The 24346-nt window shown below is 41.9% G+C and overlaps 1 protein-coding gene across 2 annotated transcripts in view; it reads right to left on the minus strand.

The window, feature by feature from the left end:
- Window positions 1–3201: 3201 nt before the first annotated feature.
- fam193b (family with sequence similarity 193 member B) overlaps window positions 3202–24346 on the minus strand; it is a 108156-nt gene continuing 87011 nt past the window's right edge. The window contains exons 6-11 of one of the 2 annotated variants that reach the window (XM_085995430.1): window positions 23493–23685; window positions 21735–21965; window positions 19752–20889; window positions 10213–10290; window positions 9719–9800; window positions 3202–6748 (exon numbers count right to left, since the gene is read on the minus strand). In XM_085995430.1, the coding sequence (XP_085851556.1) occupies window positions 6655–6748; window positions 9719–9800; window positions 10213–10290; window positions 19752–20889; window positions 21735–21965; window positions 23493–23685 (1816 nt within the window). In that variant the 3' untranslated portion in view covers window positions 3202–6654. The remainder of the gene's footprint in view (window positions 6749–9718; window positions 9801–10212; window positions 10291–19751; window positions 20890–21734; window positions 21966–23492; window positions 23686–24346) is intronic. The other variant, XM_085995431.1, reaches the window with a different exon arrangement.

The raw sequence follows: 24346 nt of genomic DNA on the forward strand, positions 1-24346 counted from the left end.
ACCATCTACATCTGTTCCAATTGTTCTTCATACAAATTTCTAGGGCCATTTTCAAGGTCATGGATAGGTAGATATCCAGTTTTATCCAGAGATTACCACATATTAACCTCCAAATCCAACAATTCCTCACATCTCAGCATCATGTTACACTTCCTAATACTTAGTTTTGATCTCACGAGATGAGCTATACAGTGCAGCTCTTGCTCAATTCCAATAGCCAAGCTCCGATTCCTTACCGTGCAGTCTCATCCATTTATTGGGATAGCTCTTAGAAACCGAATGGACATCATTTTTATTTTATATAGTTGCTATCCAGTGGCACTGTACATTCAGATTCAAAACCAAGTGTAGTCTTTAGGTGAAGCAGGAATTCAGTCCTCATTTTAATATCATACATTCTGTTCTTAGTTTTATTTTTCAATTACAAATTCCTATGTGCACATTTATAATGGAAGCCTTCTATGTAAACTTATCATGGTGTAATTACACCTTCATACCAGTGATAGCGCTGTAACACCTCCATGATGTGGCGAGGCTTTGTAATTTCAATTTGACAAGTTTACATAGGCATTTACCATTATAAATGTGGACATAGGAATTTATAATAGATATATAAAAAGCAGCTTATCCCCCTACATCATGTCTATAGAGCAAGGAGAGTCAAAATCTGTCAGAATAAAAGGTTGCATTATTTTTTTCTGTTTTTGAAGATGGTATCTGTCGGGTTAATCTGTAATGCATTTAAGTTCAAAATGTCACATCTTCTATCTGTATCCCAAAAACAGCGCCTCCTCTCTGCAGTTGATCTTGGCTTCATTAACCTCAAAAATAGCCTCCCCTACTTTTATTTCTACCCGCATGATGGGCATGTGTCACTCGGTATCAGGTTACTTGCTCTGATATTTCCATCAGTAACTGCTTGAGGATAAATTAATTTATTTGCACTATACAATGCCCGACATACACTGGAGAGGATGAGAGGAAACCAGCAGCCTCTTTCGTGCACTCTGAACCCATTCTCAGGCCATCCCATAATGGACAATGATAATCAAGGCTATTGAATTCCAACATTCCCAATCACCGCATTGGTTGTCACATCTTGTCTCCTTCAGCAAGGCATTGCATTTCAGGAATATGGAATCAGGTACTGTTAATAACGTTATCTGCAGTGATTCAACTGCTTTGGAAGACAATCCACTTTAATTATGCACATACCCCAACTGAAACAGGTAAAGCTTCTTCAAGTCCACCTTTCTGCAGTACTGGTTGCAGAGAATGACCTTTAATATTATAGGCATCCTGCACTTTGTGTGTGGGAATGGTGAACATTTGGATTGCTCCCTTCTTTCTCTTCATCGCTTTTTCAGACTCTTACCAGAATTCATAATCAAACTTATCAGATGCAGCCAATTCGGAAACAGTCTTGGAATGTCCTGTAGTCCTTAAAAGTCAGCCTCCGTGTTTGCTGGAGGGATGCTAACACTTGGTGCTGGACTTGCTATGACAGAACTGTTGTTGAAAATTTCTAGAGATAATTTCTGGTAGCTGTCTCTGATGTTTTCCAGCGCTCTCCTCTCCTTCCTGCATCGCCTCCCTCTTTTTGCTCTTTGAGGGCAGATCTACTTCTAAATGCATCTTCAATTAATGTATTTTACAAAACTGTATTCTTTACTTATATTGAAAAATCACTATAAGTTAGAGAAATTGTAACTTTACCTTAGAAAAGTTGGAATCGAGTTAAAGACTATTTTCAAGTATTGGCATAGTTCTATTTCTTAGTTTGAATTTAAATGTCAAATGGATTAAATTTTAATTGAAGAAATAAATTTGATTTTAAAAACAGGAATGGAATGTTAGCTGACATATACTGTATGTATAGTCTACCTCACTCTCCAATTGTAGTGCAATCTCCACATATAAATAGTACTATCATCTATCAGAGGGGAAGTCACATGGGGACACTGTTCCTTTAAGAATTTTGCTCCCCAAGTGATCTTTTCCACTCGAGTGCACACATGCAAAGCTACGTCCAAAGAGCTCCAGAGCAACAACAAGGTCAGAAAATAATGAAGTTGGTGCAGTATTTTAAAACATTGTGCAAACTGGTGGCAAGATTCTGAAAAATGAAATCCTAGGGCCAACTTGAGGCTGGAATACTCAAAAAAAAAAAAAAAAAGCGTGCACACTGGTCCGCATAGCTGCTCAACGGGTAATGCCCCGCCGGAAGAATCGCCACAAACTGTCCCGAGAAATGGTCACATGACAAACAGAATGGGCTCTAATCCAAGGTTTTTTTTCATCCTGAAAACCAAATTGGCTAAGTGAAACTTCAATTTTTATCCAAAAGGTGATAATTTCTTTTAACAAAGTCAAATTAAGCCTTTCAAGTATACATACTTAGGATCATACAAACGCACAAGCTCCAAATAACTTGACGTAAAGTTGTTCAAGACCAGATTCAAATTCCAATGGAGAGCTTAATTTTCTATCTTACTTTCCTGAAGCTGTTGACTTATTCAGGAAAAGATTCTATTAAGTCTAGAGAGGGCATGGCCTTCCTTATAATTTCACTCATCCAACTAGAAAAAAAAGAGGTCCGCCAGTTATAATTCACTTCCCTTTCCCCTCTCCAGAAAGAAAAACTTTTGATTGTGCACAGTATCAGGCGCTATAGTGAGTGACATTACTGCTTTGTGTAGGAGAAAGTGGAAACCTTTGTTACATTTTTCTGTCGACTATATCTGGTTTAGTTGTTGGGTTTAACCTACCCCAAGTAGGAAGGAAAAGCCATTTCCTTCTATCGTAGACACCTCTAGACAAACACTGGTCTCTTAGGCATATCAGGAATATCACACTAAAAGGGCAAGTGATGCCAGGAATTACATTGGGTTCTACACATTAACCCACTTTAAAAAGGTCTCCACGTCAAACCAAAGTGCCTTTTCCCAACTTCTAACTTCTCACTTTTCTGACTCTGAACAGACTAAACAATAGACAATTCTGTGGAGCTGGGATTACTTCCGTCACAGACAAATGCTGAAAGTAACCACATGCGATCTCTGTAAAGTGTTGGTGAATTTCGTAGACAGATGCTACTAGGTAAATGTCACTTCTTGTCAAATCCTACAGGATTATAATTTCATGTCTTTCAGGACTACAAATGGGTGTACAACAAATCTCTAAATAATAAGCACACATATCTTCATCAAGTCATTGTATTTATCTTTCAAAAGAAAGACAATTCACAGTACATAATTTAAAAAAGGATGCCAAAAAGACTTGGCCAGCATAGTACAAACCTACATTCTTTTCAGAGTTAACAGTCAGAGCATTGGTTTATACCACTGTGTTGTATTTCAAGCTGGCTAATGCCAGGAAATCATATAAAACTAACAATTTTTGGTTTGAAGTGGATAAAAATGTTCTTGTTACAATATAAAATAAAGGTACATATAATTGAACAAAAAACCGAACACAAATACAATTTAAACAGACAACCAATGGTAAGATTAAACGGATATGATAAGATTTCACACCTTGGAAACTACAAGGAACTACTTCAAACGCGTGGCTTTGATATCGTGACCCATACATGAAACTCTTTCAGCAGGTGGGCATTGCTTCCCCAAACACTTCTGGGTGCGCCGCAAGTTTGACAACGGGCACACACCACAAAATGGATTTTCATATTATAAGGTACTTGCTTTACTAACAACAATTATTCTGAAATTAAATTTACATTTCAAATAAAACCATTATTTCCAGAGGTCAGCCCGACATAAGGTGTGAAAATGATGCACCAACCTACATTTTGCATTCTCTACAATGCATAGGTGAGCTGAGTGTGGTGGTGATGGTCACCTGATTCAGACAAAACTCTTTTTTCATAGTAGCATCCACTAAAGCAGATTTAAAAATTAATTACAAACTTAACAAGCAAACGTTTTCTTTAAAAAAAAAAGGAAATAAGACGACAGTATAAACAGGACAGACACAAAGGAGCAGGAGTTTATAAACAAAATAAATCAACAAGTATAGTAAATACTACAATATACACTTTCACCTCGTGGGAATGGGGTGATGCTGGCATGCATACCCTGGAGATGCAACAAGTATGACCTGTTTATAGCACTGAAAAGAAAAGGGTGAAACCACGAGTCATGTGTTACACAATGTGAATCCAACTATAGTCACTAATACACAACAGAAAAGTTCTCATTCAGTTTCCATCACATTGGTGAGGACTTTATTTAATCTTCACATAAAATGAACTTTACAACGATTATAGCCGATTTACTTTACTAAGAGTTATTGAAGTAGATAAAAACATGAATATAAAGTTTTTTGTCATTCTGTAATGCGCAGATGTGCATTAGCACTGTCTGCACCCGACACCACTATACACAAGATATTTACAATTTGGTTTCTAAACACATATATAAAGTTTATTGTAAATGATCAATTTCCATCCAAGTTTGAAATTGACCATGATATGAAAGTGGGTCGGCCACTACAGGTTTTTATATATATATATGTATATATATATAAATAAGTCACCACTACACACTCCAATATGGTGGTGCAGTAGGAAGCCTTTAACTTACAGTATAACACACTGCAATATGTGGTCTATTCCATGACTTACAGAAGATACCAACCAGCTGGTTGTCACTGTCAGTTTCAGCAGTTAATACTTACTCGCCATGAAGATACCACATGGCCCACAGCTTTTTCTTTCTTTCTGGCAATTATGGTCTTATATTTGGCTGGGACGTGGCAGCAATTCAAGGAATAGGAATTAATTAAAAAAAGGAAACGAGCATGAATCTCAAGTTAATTTTAGCATCGTATTTACCAGAAATGGCCAAGGAGATCAGCTTAAAAGTGTGCGCAATTGTTGGCAAACATATGCAGCACTTGGACTGAATGCAGTATTAATGGGCTTGTGATCAAAGTGTCTGATCATTGTGCAATTGATTTGCTGTATGAGAGCAGCACTGCACCACAAGTGATTGGATGATCACACAAGCTGAAGACAAGCTCTACTAGTCCCATGCTATAATCCAAAATGGTAACTGTTTTCATTTTCAAGATGTAGCAGTTCCATATTTGCTCATCATTTCCAACCTCAGTACATTGGCAATACTGGATTTTCAGGTCATAACCAAGTTATTTGTGATTAACGCTGGCACTCTTTGCAACAGATAACAGTTATCAGAAATTTGTGCTCCTAGTAGACTGACCACCAATGTTGGTTTTGGTGCCAAAAGTTGCTTTAAAAAAAAGACGATTGTTAAAATAGGGGAACGTGGACTCGGAGTTTGGTGCTGTAATTAGGGAGAAATAGAGCTTTTAATAAGGACAAAAATGCTGAAGTAAGGCTTTCATTATGACTCTACATTACCTACTGATAATGGGCAGATTGCCACTACCTAGTAGTGTTAAAGTAAGCACCAATGCAGCTGTCTGTATATAATTAATTACAGTGCTGTTAGCCTCGCGTCATATTTCTTTATAACATACTATTGGGGCTTTCATTTACTGTTGTCAAAAATCTAGCTGGCTAATATAACTGAAGACAGACAAAAAAGGGTCAGAATATTTTCCTTCAAGGTTAATTTGAAATGCTAGATTTACTGGAGACCACAGCAATTTCTATCCCCCCACAACTGCTACACCATTTCAGCAGAGCTTCATAATGAGGCTCATTTACGTACTTATCCAGGAAAACAGGCTGCATACTCTGTATACTCTAACCTAGGTGTCAGTTTTGAAAGTAATGATATAGACTCACCTCGCCACTCCCTCCTCAATTTTTTTCCAATTCTACAAATGCACGTACAAGCATCTCAGAATTGGAGCTGGGAAAAGAATCTGTGACAATCACATGACTTATTCTCTCAAGTTATTACAGAAAACCCAATGGCATCGATTGTTGATGTTATTTAGTCACTGAATCATGTAACAAGAGATGACTTTGTCTACTGGCCACCTTTACTGCACTTCTCACTAGACATTCCCAGGACAGCACTTACTACACATCTCTTGCCACAGGGGACTAGGTAAAGCTACACTCATGGCAGTGCAAAATTTGAGATGTTAAATATTTTATTTGATCTTTATGCTGGCTGAGTTCATTTAGAATTAAGAGTACGATATTCTCCTAAAAGTCAGTTCCATAATAGTTCACGGGTACAAGAGATACATTTCACCTTTTGTAAGTGCCATGAAACGTGTCTGCCCTGTCTTACTGTCACTTTGATAGACACAAAAAAAAAACTATTCCACATTTCATTTGACTCTTTCCCCCCAAAAAACATGTAGGAAAATCAATTGTCCAACTTTAAAATTCTGTGTTATTGGATTCTACTGAAATTCAGACTTGCTCCACTGGTGTCAGCACTATTGACAAACAATTTCTCACAATGACCATAAAGCACAATAAACCAACCCAAAAGATAATTGTGCCACCCAGTTAGAAACGTGCACTTCTTCTGGCTAAGGCACTGGTTGTGGATGACATCACAGCAAGTTGTTTATACATCACAGCAAATTGCTTAGAGTTGGGAGAGCAGGCCGTTACCCATTACAGTAAGGAATGTGTTAACTGCAGGACAATTCCAGTTTTCGTTAGGCAAGAGTGTGGTGCCCTCTTCAATGAGCTGTATTTGGACCCTTTTTCAGGCTAAAGTTAGACCAGTTTACAGAGACCTTTGGCCGTGTCTGTTTGGCAGAATCAAGGCAAAACCTACAAATGGAAAGAAAATAAATCTGTCAGAACAGGAGGGAAAGAATGTCAGGACCACTGTCAAGTCATTGCTTTGTTACATGAATGAGCTGTCCACAAATGGGTTTCTGAAATAGCTCAGCTTGCTGTGTACTATAAAATAAAAATGCATGCACATAAAAATAGACAATGAAAGGTAGAGCTTGGTTGTTTTCAACCAAAACAAGGGTAAAAGGATCATCTGAATAAAGGGAGAAACTTAAGCCATGAAAGCAGAAATGAGTAAAGAGTAACAATGTTCTAACATGGGCTTTGAGACATGTACTCAATAGCGATCAATCATGGCCTCAATTTATATTTGCAATGCTTATGCTCTTTTTTGTTAAATATTACTTTCAACTTATAACTAAAATGTTTAATTTAAAAGTTGACCGATTCAATTTCCTTCAATGATGTGGCTCCATTCTAGATTCATAGTATATGGTTAATAGTATTGTACACGTTTTCAAATTCCTCTTCCCTGTGCAATCACGAGAAAGAGAGCAAGTGAGTGCAACTCAGTACCAGCACTGCTTATCGAAAAGGAAAACGGATTCAATGGGCGGGAGAGTGAGGGTGAGCAGACAAGCTCATGAGAGCAAGTAGGCGAGAGGGGAAGAACAAGAGCAAGCAAGCATGTGTGCAAAGGGAAGAGCATGTGCCTGAGGGAGAACGTGAGTGAGCACATGGGAGAGGGGGGAGAGGGGAAGCATATGCGAGGTAGCACGTCTGAAGGAGAGAGAGAGAGAGAGAGAGAGAGAGAGAGAGAGAGAGAGGGGGGGGGAAGAGAGAGAGAGAGAGAGAGGGGGAGAGAGAGAGGGGGAGAGAGAGAGAGGGGGAGAGAGAGAGGGGGAGAGAGAGGGAGAGGGAGAGAGAGAGAGAGAGAGACTGCATGAGGGGCGAGGAAGACAACACATGCGTGAGGGGGTTAGAAGCGAGCAGGAAAGAGACAGGAAGAGTGAGAGCAAGAGACCCCAAGATAGAAAGACAGCAGGCAGGGGGGAGAGCAACAGAGACTAAGTGAGCGAAAGCAAACACATGCTTGAGAAGGAGAGATAGTGAGCACTCGCATGAGAGAGAGAGAGCACAAGAGTGAACAAATTCGAGAAATTGAAGAGAAAAAGCGTGAGAGAACGAGAAAGAAAGCGAGAGTGCACGCTCACAAGAGACAGACAGACACAGCGCGACTCAGCAATGGAATAAAAGAGCACACGGGGGACAGAGTAAACACAAGCGGGGAGAAAACGAGAGCGGCTCACACAAACTGAAGACAGCTCAGTACAAGCACTGCATGTCTGTAAAGAAAAATGCAGTGCACAAGAATGGTCTCCCAACAGCAAAGCAAAAATGGGTGCAGGTCACCAATAGGGATTTTGTTCTGTTCTCCCACAGGAGAATGATCAGCTCTCCACCTCAGGATTGTAGGCAGGCATGATGCCTGAAAAATTTTGATTTTTCACATTAAAACTAGCGTATTCTGGTTAATTTTAAATCCTAAGATTTCACAATTGATCATTTTTAATCTAACAAATTATAGTAGAAGTATACGGATTCCTAACCAAACCATCACTTTCCCAGAAACTACTTAAACAGTCACTCTCCCCTTCACAGAGGCATTTCTTTCTCTCCTTAAGCCCCCAGAAGCAGTTTACCTCCCAACCCTATTCAATTCACAGAAGCACTCTCCCCTTCCAACCCACAGCACAATCCAAAAAGTTACTCTAACACTTCCAGTACCACTTCATCGAATGCATTTGCCTTCCTTGATGATCTGTCCAGAAAGCTGCTGCTTCACTCAGGGAACAGATTCTGTGCTGTGGGTAGGAATTCCTGAACTATCACAAGACCAGAACTTCCCACTAGCAGCCTGCATCATCAAGATCAGCGAGGAGAAGATTATCAAGGAGTACAGCGGTAGCTACTTCCCACCCAGATCTATTGCAGCAGCAAATCAGTTGCTGCATCATGAGCTCACCAATTTACTGCTCTGGAAATAAAAGTTATACAGATCTGTGTAGTGTGTACACCTGGCCATGCTTCTGGTTCAACTATCTGGGAGGAAGTGCTTGGCGAGTCTGGAATACCTGCATCGCATGGGGGCAGGGGGGGGAAAAAGAAGAAAAAGAGGACGGAAAATGGGAGCGTGGGCTTCACACACTGTCCCCCTGCTTTTCCAGCCTCAGAGTTGGGCCTCCCTCTTTGAGTACAAAGGTGCTTTCCTCACCCACCCACCCCCCTCTCAACTGAAATTCCATTTATCTTTAGAGAATGGCAAAATGGATCAGCATATATAAAAAAAATAGCTGAAATTATTATCTTCTTATCCTAAATCTTTATTTAATAAATCTGGTAATCATTGCATCAAACCAGATTAAAGAAGTTTGCAGTATTTACTTCTCATCTTCGAGTAATCCCCTTGCCCACCGCATCCCCAGACACCCCCAATCTGGTTCAGGTCCAGACTAGGTCCCTGGATGAGTTTGAACAGAGAGTGAGAGACAGAGAGAGAAAGAGACCAAGAAAGAGCATGAGAATAACAGAGAGCAAGAGACAGACAGTGACAGAAAGTGAAAAATAGCAAGAGAGCACAAGTGAGAGCAAGATAAAGAGCAAGACAGCGCAAGCGAGAGTTCAAGCCAAAGCAACAATGCGAGAGACAGCAAGTGAAAAAGCAAGAAAACAAGAAAGAAAAAATGAACAGAGATGGAAAGATGCGAGAATAGGAGAATGGGAAGGCAGTTACAAGAACAGACATTTTTTTTTTATTGGTGAACAATGCCACAAGATACCAACTGATAAAGAAAAGTAAGATTAATTGGAAGTTTCTGGTAACTAGGAAAGCAGCAATGTTTTCTTTCCTTTCTCACCTGTAGAACACCAAGATCAAGTTTGTTCCTGTCCTAATCTCTGTTGAAGTTCTCATGCTGATCAGTTTGCCCTCTCTTTACTTACCTCTTAAAATGTTCCACCTCACGGTCTGTCTCATCCATCTCCACACTGTCAAGATCAATGTCTTTGGGAAGAAATACATCATCTGAGAGACATAAAGAAAAAAGCTGCTCAGTAAGAATGCACAGCTCAAATGATGAATAAGCTCCACAATAAAACATTACCAGCACACTTAAATTTTAACTTGACTAGTATAACATGCACTAGTTAAAATGACCAGAATGCAGGGATTCTGGTGAATGATGCTGGTGGTGGTGTTAGCTTAAGTAAGGATACAGATAGCGAAAGCAACTGGCAGTGCTCACAGACTAATTTTACACAGCTGTGACACTATCAATGTGGGGCCTAGTCATTCAGCGGCCATGGAAATTTGTTAATCCACGTTAATCTTTTCACAAAAATGGGCAACTGTTAAGTGATTAAGGTACTGGGAAGGTTGGGTTTTAGAAAAAAAAATACACAAAAGGAACAGTCAAAGACATTGAGAAACTCCTTACCGCTATGTTTAGGTCTTGGTGTACCAGAGGATGCCGGCACACTGTCCTGCCCTTCAGCATGTTCATCAGTTCTCAGTACTAAGGATGTCATTAAAAAATAGTACAAAAATTTACAGGAAATATCACAAATTCACTTCATGAAATCATGTTAACCAAAGTAGGATGTTAACAAAAGTTATGTCCCTGCATCTGTCACCTTTAAAGACAGGCTGGAGGTGGGCCAATGCTTCCACAAATGTAACGTTATACACAGCCTCTAATTGGGGTAAACAGTTCTCCAACTTTATTCTCTCCCTGTAGTTAAGTACCAAAGAGAACCAAACTTAAAATCATATATTTTGTTTGAGTACAAAGGAAAAGATCATTCAAGCATCTATTCCCATTGTACAACAGGACTGAAGTGTGAATCTCAGCCAATTGTGCTGAAGTCTTAATTTTCTCAGTCATGAACCTTGCATCATTACTCATTCAAGTGATCAGATACTACAGCTGTTTATATTAAAAACAAATATTCTGTTACACTGTATTCAACCTGGTTATTCAAAGCCCTTTGCAGCAATGAATTTTCAGGCAGCATGACTGAAGATTCTGTAGCTTCAGTTTGATTAGAGAGCACTTAAGGCTATCCTAGTCTCCATTATATTACATTTTCAAATTCCCACATTTAGGTTTGAGATAAATTTAATACAATTAAACCATAAAGTTCCAGAAGTATACGCACCCTCTCCCCTAAATGAGTCAAATCCAGCAGAAGGTGCTCCCACTAGTCCAGCATACAAGTAATATGTCCAAATGTTTTAATAAAATGGGATGCAACAACAACTTGCATTTATATAGCACCATTGATGAAGGAAAACCTCCCACAGTGCTGCATAGAGGGGCAATCAAAAAACAGACAGCCCACAGCAGCAGCAGCAGTGCGGACCTGGGAGGAGCGGCGAGGCGGCGGCGATAAAAGGAGAACCCGAGGCGCAGGTAGGCCCCACAGCAGCAGCAGTGCGGACCTGGGAGGAGCGGCGAGGCGGCGGCAATAAAAGGAGAACCCGAGGCGCAGGTGGGTCCCACAGCAGCAGCAGCGGCGGCAGTGCGGACCTGGGAGGAGCGGCAAGGCGGCGGCAATAAAAGGAGAGCCCGAGGCGCAGGTGGGCTTACCAATCTCAGAGCTCGGAGAGAGAAGTAAAAAGTAATCGAAGTGTGACGTCACCAGAAAGCAGGTAAGTGATTGGTTGGTGAGTATTTCTCTCTCTCGTTTTTTCCAAACTTAAATTTTGTGGTTTATAGTTTCTAAGGTCTCTGTTGTGTAGCGGGGACTGCTGTTAAACAAGGGCCCTTGAGTATATCATTTAATTGTAGTGTAATTGGTGGGATTGATTTGATTTATTTAATTTGAATTAATTAACGGGTAAGCCATGGCAGGACAGCCCGGCCCCGTGGTATGCTCCTCCTGCACTATATGGGAACTCAGGGACACTTCCTGTGTCCCTGACAACCATCTGTGCAGGAAGTGTATCCAGCTGCAGCTACTGACAGACCACATTGCGGCGCTGGAGCTGCGATTGGATACATACTGGACCATCCGTGATGCTGAGGACGTCGTGAATAGCACGTTTAATCAGTTGGTCACACCGCAGGCAGAAAGGGAACGGGTGACCAACAGGCATAGTAGGCGGCGCAGGCAGGTAGTGCAGGGGTCCCCTGTGGCCATCCCCCTCTCAAACAGATATACCACTATGGATACTGGTGGGGCGGATGACTTACTAGAAACATAGACGATAGGAGCAGGAGTAGGCCATTCGGCCCCTCGAGCCTGCTCCACCATTCAATGCGATCATGGCTGATCATCCAAATTCAATACCTGGTCCCTGCTTTCTCCCCATACCCTTTGATCCCTTTAGCCTTAAGAAATATATCCAACTCCTTCTTGAATATATTTAATGAACTGGCCTCCAACGCCTTCTGTGGTAGAGAGTTCCACAGGTTCACCACTCTCTGGGTGAAGAAATTCCTCCTCATTTCTGTCCTAAATGGCCTACCCTTTATCCTTAGACTGTGTCCCCTGGTTCTGGACTCCCCGACCATCGGGAACATCCTTCCTGCATCTAGTCTGTCCAGTCCTGTCAGAATTTTATAAGTTTCAATGAGATCCCCTCTCATTCTTCTAAACTCCAGCGAGTAAAAGCCCAATCAACCCAATCTCTCCTCATACGTCATTCCTGCCATCCCAGGTATCAGCCTGGTGAATCTTCGCTGAACTCCTTCCATGGCAAGAACATCCTTCCTCAGATAAGTCGACCAAAACTGCACACAATACTCCAGATGTGGTCTCACCAAGGCCCTGTACAACTGCAGCAAGACATCCTTGTTTCTGTACTCAAACCCTCTCGCTGCGAAGGCCAACATACCATTTGCCTTCTTAACCGCCTGCTGCACCTGCATGCTTACCTTCAGCGACTGGTGCACAAGGACACCCAGGTCTCGTTGTACTTCCCCTTCTCCCAATCTATTCCCATTTAGATAATAATCTGCCTTCCTGTTTTTGCCACCAAAGTGGACAACCTCACATTTATCCACATTCTTTCGCATCTGCCATGTTTCTGCACAATCACCCAACATGTCCAAATCATCCTGGAGTTTCTCGACATCCTCCTCACAACACACACGCCCACCCAGCTTTGCGTCGTCGGCAAATTTGGAGATATTACATATAGTTCCCTTATCTAGATCATTAATATATATTGTGAATAGCTGGGGTCCAAGGACCAATCCCTGCGGTACCCCACTAGTCACTGCCTGCCACTCGGAAAACGACCCGTTTATTCCAACTCTTTGCTTTCTGTCTGCCAACCAGTTCTCTATCCAAGTCAATACCTTGCCCCCAACCCCATGTGCCTTAACTTTACACGCTAATCTCTTATGCGGGACCTTATCGAAGGCCTTCTGAAAGTCCAGATACACCACATCCACTGGTTCTCCCTTATCTATTTTACCAGTTACATCCTCAAAAAATTCCAGTAGATTAGTCAAGCACGATTTACCTCTTGTGAATCCATGTTGACTTTGTCCGATCCTGTCACTATTTTCCAAGTGCTCTGCTATTACATCTTTTATAATGGACTCTAGCATTTTCCCCACTAACGATGTCAGGCTTACCGGTCTGTAATTCCCCGTTTTCTCTCTACCACCTTTTTTGAATAGTGGGGTAACATTAGCTACTCTCCAATCCATGGGTACTGTTCCAGATTCCATCGAATGTTGGAAGATGATCAGCAATGCATCTACTATTTCTAGGGCCACTTCCTTAAGTACCCTAGGATGCAGATTATCAGGCCCTGGGGATTTATCAGCCTTGAATCCCATCAATTTCCCTACAAATGCTGATTTCTTTCAGTTCATCCCTTTCATCAGACCCTATGTTCCCCGGCATTTCTGGGAGGTTATTTGTGTCCTCCTTTGTGAAGACAGAACCAAAATATGTATTTAGTTGGTCTGCCATTTCTTTGTTCCCCTTTATAAATTCCCCTGATTCTGACTGCAAGGGACCTACGCTTGACTTCACCAATCTTTTTCTCTTCACATATCTAAATTACCAAGGGAAGGCAGCAGCAGCCAACTTCCAGGCACCAGGGGTGGTTCTGCTGCACAGGACGGGAGGAAAAAGAGGGGTAGAGCTATAGCAATAGGGGATTCTATTGTAAGGGAAATAGATAGGCGTTTCTGCAGCCGCAAACGAGACTCCAGGATGGTGTATTGCCTCCCTGGTGCAAGGGTCAAGGATGTCTCAGAGCGGCTGCAGAACATTTTGGAAGGGGAGGGTGAACAGCCAGTTGTCGTGGTGCATATAGGTACCAACGATATAGGTAAAAACCAGGATGAGGTCCTAAAAGCTGAATAGGGAGTTAGGAGGTAAATTTAAAAATAGGACCTCAAAAGGTAGTAATCTCAGGATTGCTACCAGTGCCACGTGCTAGTCAGTGTAGAAATAGAAGGATATTTCAGCTGAATACATGGCTCGAGGAATGGTGCAAGGGGGAGGGATTCAAATTCCTGGGACATTAGAACCGGTTCTGGGGGAGGTGGGACCAGTACAAAACGGATGGTTTGCACCTGGGCAGGGCTGGGACCGATGTCCATGGGGTAGTGTTTGCTCGTGCTCTGGGGGAGGGTTTAAACTAAAATGGCAGGGGGTTGGGAACCTGAGCGGGGAGACAGAGGAAAGGGAAACAAGGATAAAAGCAAAAGACAGGAAGGAGAAAAACAATAGTGGCAGGCAGAGAAATCAAGGGTTTAAATCAAACATGGCCACAGTAAATAATAATTCTAAAAGATCTAAGAGCATTAAAAAAACAAGCCTGAAGGCTTTGTGTCTTAATGCGAGGAGCATTCGTAATAAGGTGCATGAATTAGCTGCGCAAATAGAGGTAAACGAATATGATATGATTGGGATTACGGAAACATGGCTCCAGGGTGGCCAAGGCTGGGAACTCAACATCCAGGGGTATTCAAAATTCAGGAAAGATAGGCAAAAAGGAAAAGGAGGTGGGGTAGCATTGCTGATTAAAGAGGGGATTAACACAATTGTAAGGAAGGATATTTGTTCTGGACCAATGAACATTTTGTGTGTGCAGATAGCACCCTCTGGTGGTGGTTATTGTGTTAACAGTTTGTATGCTGGAAAGGTCATCTGATCTTTCTTCCTGTGAGAGGTCATTTGACCTTTGTTCCTTTCTTCCTGTGAGAGGTCATTTGACCTTCATACCTTTCTTCCTGTTGACCCCAGGAAGCAGTTTTGCTAGGAAGACCCTGACTTGAGTAATGGAGAATCTGCCATGAGAGGTTCCATTTACAATCCAATGTAATCTGATTTCATATGTTAGGCCAAGCACAATATCTGTGAGTATCTTTGTTCCTTAGCATAATAGCAACGTTGTCAGAGTAATATTTTGATAATACTATGTTTATAAAAGGTTAATATTTGATAGTTATAGAAGTTAGTCCAAATGTTAGTTAGTTATACAATTAGTCTATTCTACTGTTGTAAATATGTTTATCTATATATATATAAAGCGGTACTTCTGTCATTCTGTCTGTCTATCTGTCTGTCATTTCCTGTGCGTCTTACGGGTATGCACTCGAAAGTTACAGGGCGTACCTACGCGCGCGTTACCTCCAAAGAAAGCTTACGCTTCAGAGACGGTTTTAAGCGTATTTACTTTTCGGTCGGACGAAAATTGTTCGCGCCTTATGCAAAAAACCTTCAAAATTAAACTCATTATCTGCTAGCATTGATTGACTGACATCAAGGTTCCACCAATCCTGTTCCGTCACGATTGACCAATCCTACAGTACGGTCCCCTGATAGTTGGCCAATCGGTGTGTGTGTGGGCGGGACTATTCGTTTTCATCTCGGGGAGCTGCCAGCCATTGTTTGACTACCAGCTTCCAGCTCAAATGACTTCACCTTCCAGCTAAAACGACTTTCAAAGTTAGTTTCTCTTTTAAAAATAACATAAGATTTACCAAAAACGTTTTATAAGTACTTTCACTTTCATTTTTCAACCTTTTAAAAGGTAGACATACAGGGACACAGACAGGGCCCTAAGCCTCCCACTCGATTTAAAATGTTGCCCAGCACCAGATTCACAAAGGGACACAGACAGGGCCCCAAAGCCTGGCACTCGATTTAAACCGCCTGCCCCAAAACAGCCCCGGCAACGCCGGGCTCCCCAGCTAGTATCTTATGTAATATCGAATGTATAGTACTGTTTATGTACAAAACATACTTTGTCTTTGTTTACAGTTTCACAAATTTGTTCAAGTAAAGCTTCAAAACAGCAACCGGCTTCAGAAGAATTATTTTTGAATGAGTGTTTAACTTGCTGGATAGCAAGATAGGAGCACGTCTAGCGCGGCCAGTACAATATTAGCTCTGATGATGTGGAATCTGTATGGGTAGAACTGAAAAATACGAAGGGGCAGAAAACGTTAGTGGGAGTGGTATATATACTCCAAACAGTCACGCGGAGGTCGGGGATGGCATTAAACGGGAAATTAGAGAAGCGTGCAATAAGGGCACAGCAGTTATCATGGGTGACTTTAATCTACATATAAATTGGGCTAACCAAATTAGTAACAATACTGTGGAGGAGGAATTCCTGGCGTGTATACGGGATGGTTTCCTGGACCATTATGTCGAGGAACCAACTGGAGATCAGGCCATCTTAGACTGGGTATTATGTAATGAGAAAGGATTAATTAGCAATCTTGTTGAGCGAGGCCCCTTGGGTCGGCGCGATCATAATATGATAGAATTCTTCATTAAGATGGAGAGTGAAGCAGTTGACTCAGAGGCTAGGGTCCTGAATTTAAATAAAGGAGACTTACGATGGTATGAGGCGCGAGTTGGGTAGGATTGATTGGGGAATGTCAGTCAAAGGGTTGACGGTGGATAGGCAATGGCAAACATTCAAAGATTGCATGGATGAACTACAGAATTTGTTCATCCCTGTTTGGCATAAAAATAAAACAAAAAAGGTGACTCAACCGTGGCTAACAAGGGAAATTAGGGATAGCATAAGATCCAAGGAGAGGACATATAAATTGGCCAGAAAAAGCAGTAAACCTGAGGATTGGAAGCAGTTTAGGATTCAACAAAGGAGGACAAAGGGATTAATTAAGAGGGGGAAAATAGAGTATGAGAGTACGCTTGCAGGGAACATAAAAACTGACTGTAAAAGCTTTTATAGATATGTGAAGAGAAAAAGATTGGTGAAGTCAAGCGTAGGTACCTTGCAGTCAGAATCAGGGGAATTTATAATGGGGAACAAAGAAATGGAAGACCAATTAAATACATACTTTGGTTCTGTCTTCACAAAGGAGGACATAACTAACCTCCCAGAGATTTCAGGGAACATGGGGTCTAATGAGAGGGAGGAACTAAAAGAAATCAGTATTTGTAGGGAAATGGTGTTGGGGAAATTAACGGGATTGAAGGCCGATAAATCCCCAGGGCCTGATAATCTACATCCTAGGGTACTTAAGGAAGTGGCCCTAGAAATAGTAGATGCATTGCTGGTCATCTTCCAAAATTCGATAGACTCGAACAGTACCCATGGATTGGAGGGTAGCTAATGTTACCCCACTATTCAAAAAAGGTGGCAGAGAGAAAACAGGGAATTATAGACCGGTAAGCCTGATATCGGTAGTGGGGAAAATGCTAGAGTCCATTATAAAAGATGTAATATCAGAGCACTTGGAAAACAGTGACAGGATCGGACAAAGTCAACATGGATTTACAAAAGGTAAATAGTGCTTGACTAATCTACTAGAATTTTTTGAGGATGTAACTGGTAAAATAGATAAAGGGAGAACCAGTAGATGTGGTGTATTTGGACTTTCAGAAGACTTTCGATAAGGTCTCGCATAAGAGATTGGCGTGTAAAGTTAACGCACATGGGATTGGGGGCAAGGTATTGATTTGGATAGAGAACTGGTTGGCATAAACAGGTCTTTTTCCGAGTGGCAGGCAGTGACTAGTGAGGTACCGCAGGGATCGGTCCTTGGACCCCAGCTATTCACAATATATATTAATGATCTTGACGAGGGAACTAGATGTAATATCTCCAAGTTTGCAGACGACACAAAGCTGGGTGGGCATGTGTGCTGTGAGGAGGATGCTGAGAAACTCCAGTATGATTTGGACAGGATGGGTGATTGTATCTGCCATGCTTCTGCCCAATATGACGTGGATAAATGCGAGGTTATCCACTTTGGTGTCAAAAACAGGAAGGCAGGTTATTATCTGAATGGCAATAGATTGGGAGAAGGGGAAGTGCAACGAGACCTGGGTGTCCTTGTGCACCAGTCGCTGAAGGTAAGCATGCAGGTGCAGCAGGCGGTTAAGGCGGCAAATGGTATGTTGGCCTTCGTAGCGAGAGGGTTTGAGTACAGGAACAAGGATGTCTTGCTGCAGTTGTACAGGGCCTTGGTGAGACCGCACCTTGAGTATTGTGTGCAGTTTTGGTCGCCTTATCTGAGGAAGGACGCTCTTGCTATGGAGGGAGTGCAGCGAAGATTCACCAGGCTGATACCTGGGATGGCAGGAATGACGTACGAGGAGAGATTGGGTCGATTGGGCTTATACTCGCTGGAGTTTAGAAGAATGAGTTGGGATCTCATTGAAACTTATAAAATTCTAACAGGACTAGACAGACTAGATGCAGGAAGGATGTTCCCGATGGTCGGGGAGTCCAGAACCAGGGGTCACAGTCTAAGGATAAGGGGTAAGCCATTTAGGACAGAGATGAGGAGGAATTTCTTCATCCAGAGAGTGGTGAACCTGTGGAATTCTCTACCACAGAAGGCAGTGGAGGCCAATTCATTAAATATATTCAAGAACGAGTTGGATATATTTCTTAAGGCTAAAGGGATCAAGGGATATGGGGAGAAAGCAGGGACAGGGTACTGAATTTTGATGATCAGCCATGATCTCGTTGAATGGCGGAGCAGGCTCGAGGGGCCGAATGGCCTACTCCTGTTCCTATCTTCTATGTATGTATCTATGTATTAACTTAAAATCTTGTGCCAAGTAATATAGGAGTATTTCTAAATGTTAAGGAATAGGACACCCAGGAAATGCAATGCTAAAAATACTCCTTGCTACGCCTTCTCTCAACAAGTTCTAGATATTCAGGCCTAAATCAGAATGCAACCCAGTGGTGCCATTCCATTCTGCCATTTGGCTGACACATGGCTATTATTATTATAACTGATGGGCAATATACCAAGGACAGCAAATTCCAATTATCAACAGTAATAGCTCGTGTCACTGGCAATACCAGAAGATACAAGTACCAGCTTTCACCATATTAATATTGCTATAAAAAAGTTAAAACAAAAAAAGTGCCATGGCGAGATTTCAAGGGTATAATCTAACTTCAGAGCTACTGATGGCATTATGAACTGTTCTAAACTCTTCTCTTACAGGTTTGAATACCTAAATGTGTCAGTTTTATAACATTCGCCATGCATATCATGGTAGACATGGTGGGCCTGGATACTTGTGTGTTTACTTTGTTCCCTTTATATGCAGCTCAGAAAATGCTCCAGTAAGGAGGATGAGACAGTCCGATTTCCCCTTCATCTGTCAGCAGCAACTGAAATTGAAGATGGGTTGTGGAAGCATTTCCCCCCCACACATTCCCATTAAACAGTCTGTTGAGCATCTGAACACCCACTGATCTAGGTGAAATGCAGTGAGATTTGTAGCTCTGGGCTCTTGAAGAAAAAAGTGCCCTGCCTGTCACATGACATCATTTTAGTCAGCTATTAATGTTCTTCTGGCAATGTACATATTTCTACTTACTGTATTTAAATGAAGAAGTGGAGGTGCCATAACATGCTGTCACTTCAAACACTTTCCACATCGGTTCAAATTCCAGCCCTGCCCACTTTAGAATTTCATTAACTGCCCACTTGCTCAGTTAGTCACAGGAGCCTTTGAGGGGGTAGACATAAAAAAAATATACGCTGATTAAACTTACCAATGGAGTTGTTGGTCTTGTCGTGTTTTTTCTTTTTGCCTTTCTTGTTCTTGCCCTTTGACTGAGACATGTCAGTTGTCACTTGCTGCTCTTCTTTAACTCCCCTAGTTTCAGAGCCTTCTACCTTCTCAGTATTTGAATTTTTAGCATTGCATTTCCTGTCTTCACCAGTTTCAGAGTTGCCAAGAACATTAACTCCCTTCCACTTGCCTTGCCTGGGCTCATCGCATTTGGCAGTCACGGTCTTCGCAGTCTCTGCTAGCTTGCCATCGTGATTCTGGTTCGTCTTATGTTTGGCAGTAGGCACATGCTGCTTGGAACCCTGCATTTTGGGAGCTGTAGGGTGTTCGTGCTCTTTTCTTGAAACCACGGTTTTGCCCTTGGTCTCCTCAGAGGTCTGTTGCTTGGGCTGCCTTGGTTGTTTCCCACTTCTTGATATCTGCTGCATCACTTTCGACTCTGCTGATGGTTTATGCAGCACCACTGCGCCAGCGTCCTCCAGTCGGAGTGTGGAAATATTTTCAGCCTTTGAACAGCTGCCCCTCGATTTCTTGCCTAATGAGTTTTCCAGTACCAGCATATCAGAGCCATTGTGCTCTTGATTTGTGATGACTGCATGCTTATTTCCATTTAACAAATGGTTCTGCACAATTCCTGGTGTCGTTAAGGACAAGTTCAAGTTGAGTTTCTGATGGTCTATTATTCTTGTCTCGTCTTTGTCCACGGTGTCATTGCTGTCTATCAGTAAGCCCTTCTCCACAGATGTCAATTCTGGAAAGTCATCCTTGGGCAGATCACATAGATTGAAGTTTGCTTTGATGGAATCTCTGATTCGATCTTTAAGCTGCTCCAGTCTGCTGGTTAAGATGCTGCTTACACGCTGCAATTCCACCTGGTGCCATAGCTCTTGTTGGTTAAGTTTCTCCTCTATATCCTCTTGAAAATGCTGGTTCAGCTTTAATACTTTTTCCTCTATATCCTCTTGGACATGCTGGTTAAATATCAAGACTTTCTCCTCGATACCCTCTTGGATGTGTTGATTTATCACAGAAACTTTCTCCAGATCCTGAATATGCATTGTAGATGGGCATGGTTTCTCTGGTCTTTGATCACAAACCTCTGAACGGGCTTTCTCCTGCTGGAGCACAAGAAAATGGAGCAGTAATGTTAAGCGTGCACTTTGTATCAGCTGCACAATTAAAATTAGACGTGAACTCCTAGCTGTCAGTGTAGGTTAGAATTTCTACAGGCAGTACATACAAATGTGATCATTTGTACCACTGCCCATTTAAGCCGTAGGATACTCCAACTTAAAACAATAACAAATTGCACTTGTATAGCACTGTTAATGTCGGAAACATCCAAAGATGTTTCAGAGGTATAAGGAAAATGTCTATTGAGCCAAAGAGTGAGATTAGGAGGGTTAACTAAAAGCTTGGTCAAAGAGGTGGGTTTTAAGGAGGGTCTTAGAAAGGAGTTAGGGGAGGTGGAGGGGTTTAGGAGAGAATTCCAGAGTGAGACCCAACTGCCAAAGGTTGGGTCAAGGTAAGGTATGTGTGTGTGTGGGGTGGGGAGGGAGGAGTGATACACAAAAGGCTGAAGAGTACAAGGGGTGGAGGGTCAGGGGGTGAGATTTGTCGGGCTAGATGAGGTTATAGGGTGAAAAAATACTACGGAGGGATATACAAACAAAGAGCTAATGTAGATTTATGAGGATGGGTGTGATGGGCAAGCGGGATTGGTGCAGGATAGTATATAGGCAGTAGAGTTTTCGATGAGCTGAACATTTTACTTGATGGAATAGACTTCTACCAATACCAACTTACAGGTCCTTTTGGTACAATCTAGCAATTAAGCTAACACAAGTGTTCCCCACGATCAAATAACTGAGCATAAACTGCATTCCTCTTTGCACCCAACCACTCATTATCCCTTTCCTAAGCTCCTCCCACATTGCTAGCAAAACAAAAGCACAAACCGTACCTTTTTCTGCTTGTGTCGTGCTCTTTTGGCTGCTTTGGCACTGTTGACTGGTTTCTGTTCGGAGCTGTTGATGTAGTTTAACAGGTCTTCAACATTCCTTTCATCCACTGGTGGTTCTCGGATGGACCCATTACTCGATTTCTGTGGGAGCTCCTCTTTGCGTTTCGTCAGCCGTGTCCTTAGCTTCTCCCGGATTTCAGTGTAATTTCTACTGGTCGGAGCTGCAGGAGGCTTGAACAGAATTGTAAATGTAACTATTTAGCCAATGTGCCAAAATATTGTTATAGTGCACTGCAAGTGTGGCAAAGTCTATGATTTTGACATGTGCTCTTGGTTTTTGAAATTAGTCACACAACACAGAACTTCAATCGTACACTGAACTTTTTCATTCTTTACTGATTAATTTACAATTTAGTATGTGTGTCTTTTCTTTTCCCACTCCCGGTAAATAATCTTTACAGCTTCAGCCTCAACCATTCTAAACACACATGGATGATGTCAATCATGCACAACATACAAATTGCAACAGAATCCATGGATCTAACCAATCCTTTTCCGAACAGTGCTCGAGTAGTTCTACCTTTATCACACTATCATTACAATCAGATTTGGAAGGAAGGGTTGGGGAAAATTTGCTGTTTTGACAAATAGAATAGGTGAACACATTATGCCAATCATGAGACTTGCACAATATCAGAACAATGTTTTGCTTGAAATTTACTGGAGTATCTCGCAAAACAGCTATAGCAATGATACAATCTTGTGATGCCTCCTAGAAATTTGAACTTATTGGTCCAAATGAAAGGAAGAATGTGTAATTTATATAGTGTCTTTCACATCTTCAGGATGTCCTAAAACGCTTTACACTCTACGAATTGCTTTAGAATTGTATACAATGGCCCAGAAATTCGGGTCCCAACGCGCGAGTACGCACTGGGTACTCACCCGTAGGCCCAACGAAAGTGCTGGTTTTGTGCATGCACTGCGCATGCGCGGGAAACCGGCACTTCCGTTCCCCTGAAAGAAGGGGTTGACAGGTGGAACGTGTGCGCCGGAGAGGCAGCGCATGCGCATTGAACTTACGTTTTTTTTGCAGGTTTCTCCGGGAGAGTAAGTCTTCAGCAGTTGCACTTTTAAAAAGCAGGCGCAAGGCCTGCTTTTAACAAGGTAAGTGGTGAATTAATTAAAATTAAAACATTTTTTCCACAGGTTTATTATTTTTAAATACTTCAAAGAAAGGTAAGTTTATTTTAGCCCCGTTAGAAAATGTTATTAATTTTTTCAAAAATTTAAATTATTGTTTAAAAGTTATTTCATGTAATGTAGTTATTTTTAAAATGTGATTTAAAAAAAAATGTATTTGAAGTTTGTGATGTTTTGGAGCTTATAATATTTATAGGTTTGACAGCTCTTCCTGTCAAACTTATGAATGAAGCATTCCCTGCTACCATTGGCTCTCCGTGGCCCACGTGATCCCAGGGGACGCATCGAACTAACTGCGCCCCTGGGATACGCAAGCACTGCGCGTCGGCAGTTGGAGGAGGCCCAGGATTGGAATCTCACGCAGGCCCACAGCACAACGGCCGGCGCACTAGGTAAGTGCAGGTCGGGGGCTTGCACCCGCGGGAAGCCCCCGACCCAAATTTCTGGGCCATGGTTTTGTAAGCAAATTCAGCAGCCAATCTCCTTTAGCCCATGAGAGAGCAATGTGCCTTATTTCAGCTAAACAACTTTACTTCCTTACTGGGTTGCACTCACCGGCCCGTGACCAAAGAACTCGCAATAGCAACAATCACAGTATTTTCCTTCCTTCTGATTGGCAGAGTGGGATGTACATGAGCTGTGCTCTGAACAGCTATCGTCTTCTTCCAGACTTTCGTCTGCATTGTGCATCTGTGTGGGGCTGTAGGCAGTTTCATTTGAGCACAGACGACTCTTGCATGACTGGTCCCTAGAACGAGGCAACAAGCCCAGTTTCAAAATAATGAAAATTACAATTGCAGCAGCACTTGCATCTCCAGCACACTCTAGAAGGGTCGTTGATTTTAATTTCTAACAAATGCTCCAGAAACAGTGTGCACTAGCAAAAGCTTATCCTGACTTCAACAGACAATTGCATAGCCATTCAAAAAGCACCATTTATTCTTGTTACACACTTTTTAAAAAAATTTCCAGACATTTTCGTCTTTCCATTAAGTTTTGTTGCGTCATACATTTTCCTCCCCTTTTTCAGGCCTCTACACTTCTCATTACCTATCAGACTGACACTTTATAATCTTGCTTCTCTACAGCACCACCTAGAGGCAGGAAACTGGCACAACAAAAACACCGTTTAAAATTTACTGCATCCCCCACTCGGATAGAATTCAGTATTACAGTACAATACACAAGAATAGTAGAACATGTTCAGCTGCTTTTGAAAAGGAAAAAGTGCTCAATCATTAAGGCACTGAACATGCTGCAGATTTGAATTATTTGGGAGCAATTTATGCAAAATCAGTGTTGAGAATCAACAGAAACAACTCTTAACTGATACAGGAAACTTTGGTTTATCCGGAGGTTAACTGTCCGGAATGCTCGAGCCACCGGCAAAATTCAGGAGTCGGTTCAGT

The sequence above is a fragment of the Somniosus microcephalus genome, chromosome 8 (genome assembly GCF_052327205.1).
Source record: "Somniosus microcephalus isolate GS21.2 chromosome 8, FLI_Smic_1.0, whole genome shotgun sequence".
Taxonomy (NCBI): domain Eukaryota; kingdom Metazoa; phylum Chordata; class Chondrichthyes; order Squaliformes; family Somniosidae; genus Somniosus; species Somniosus microcephalus.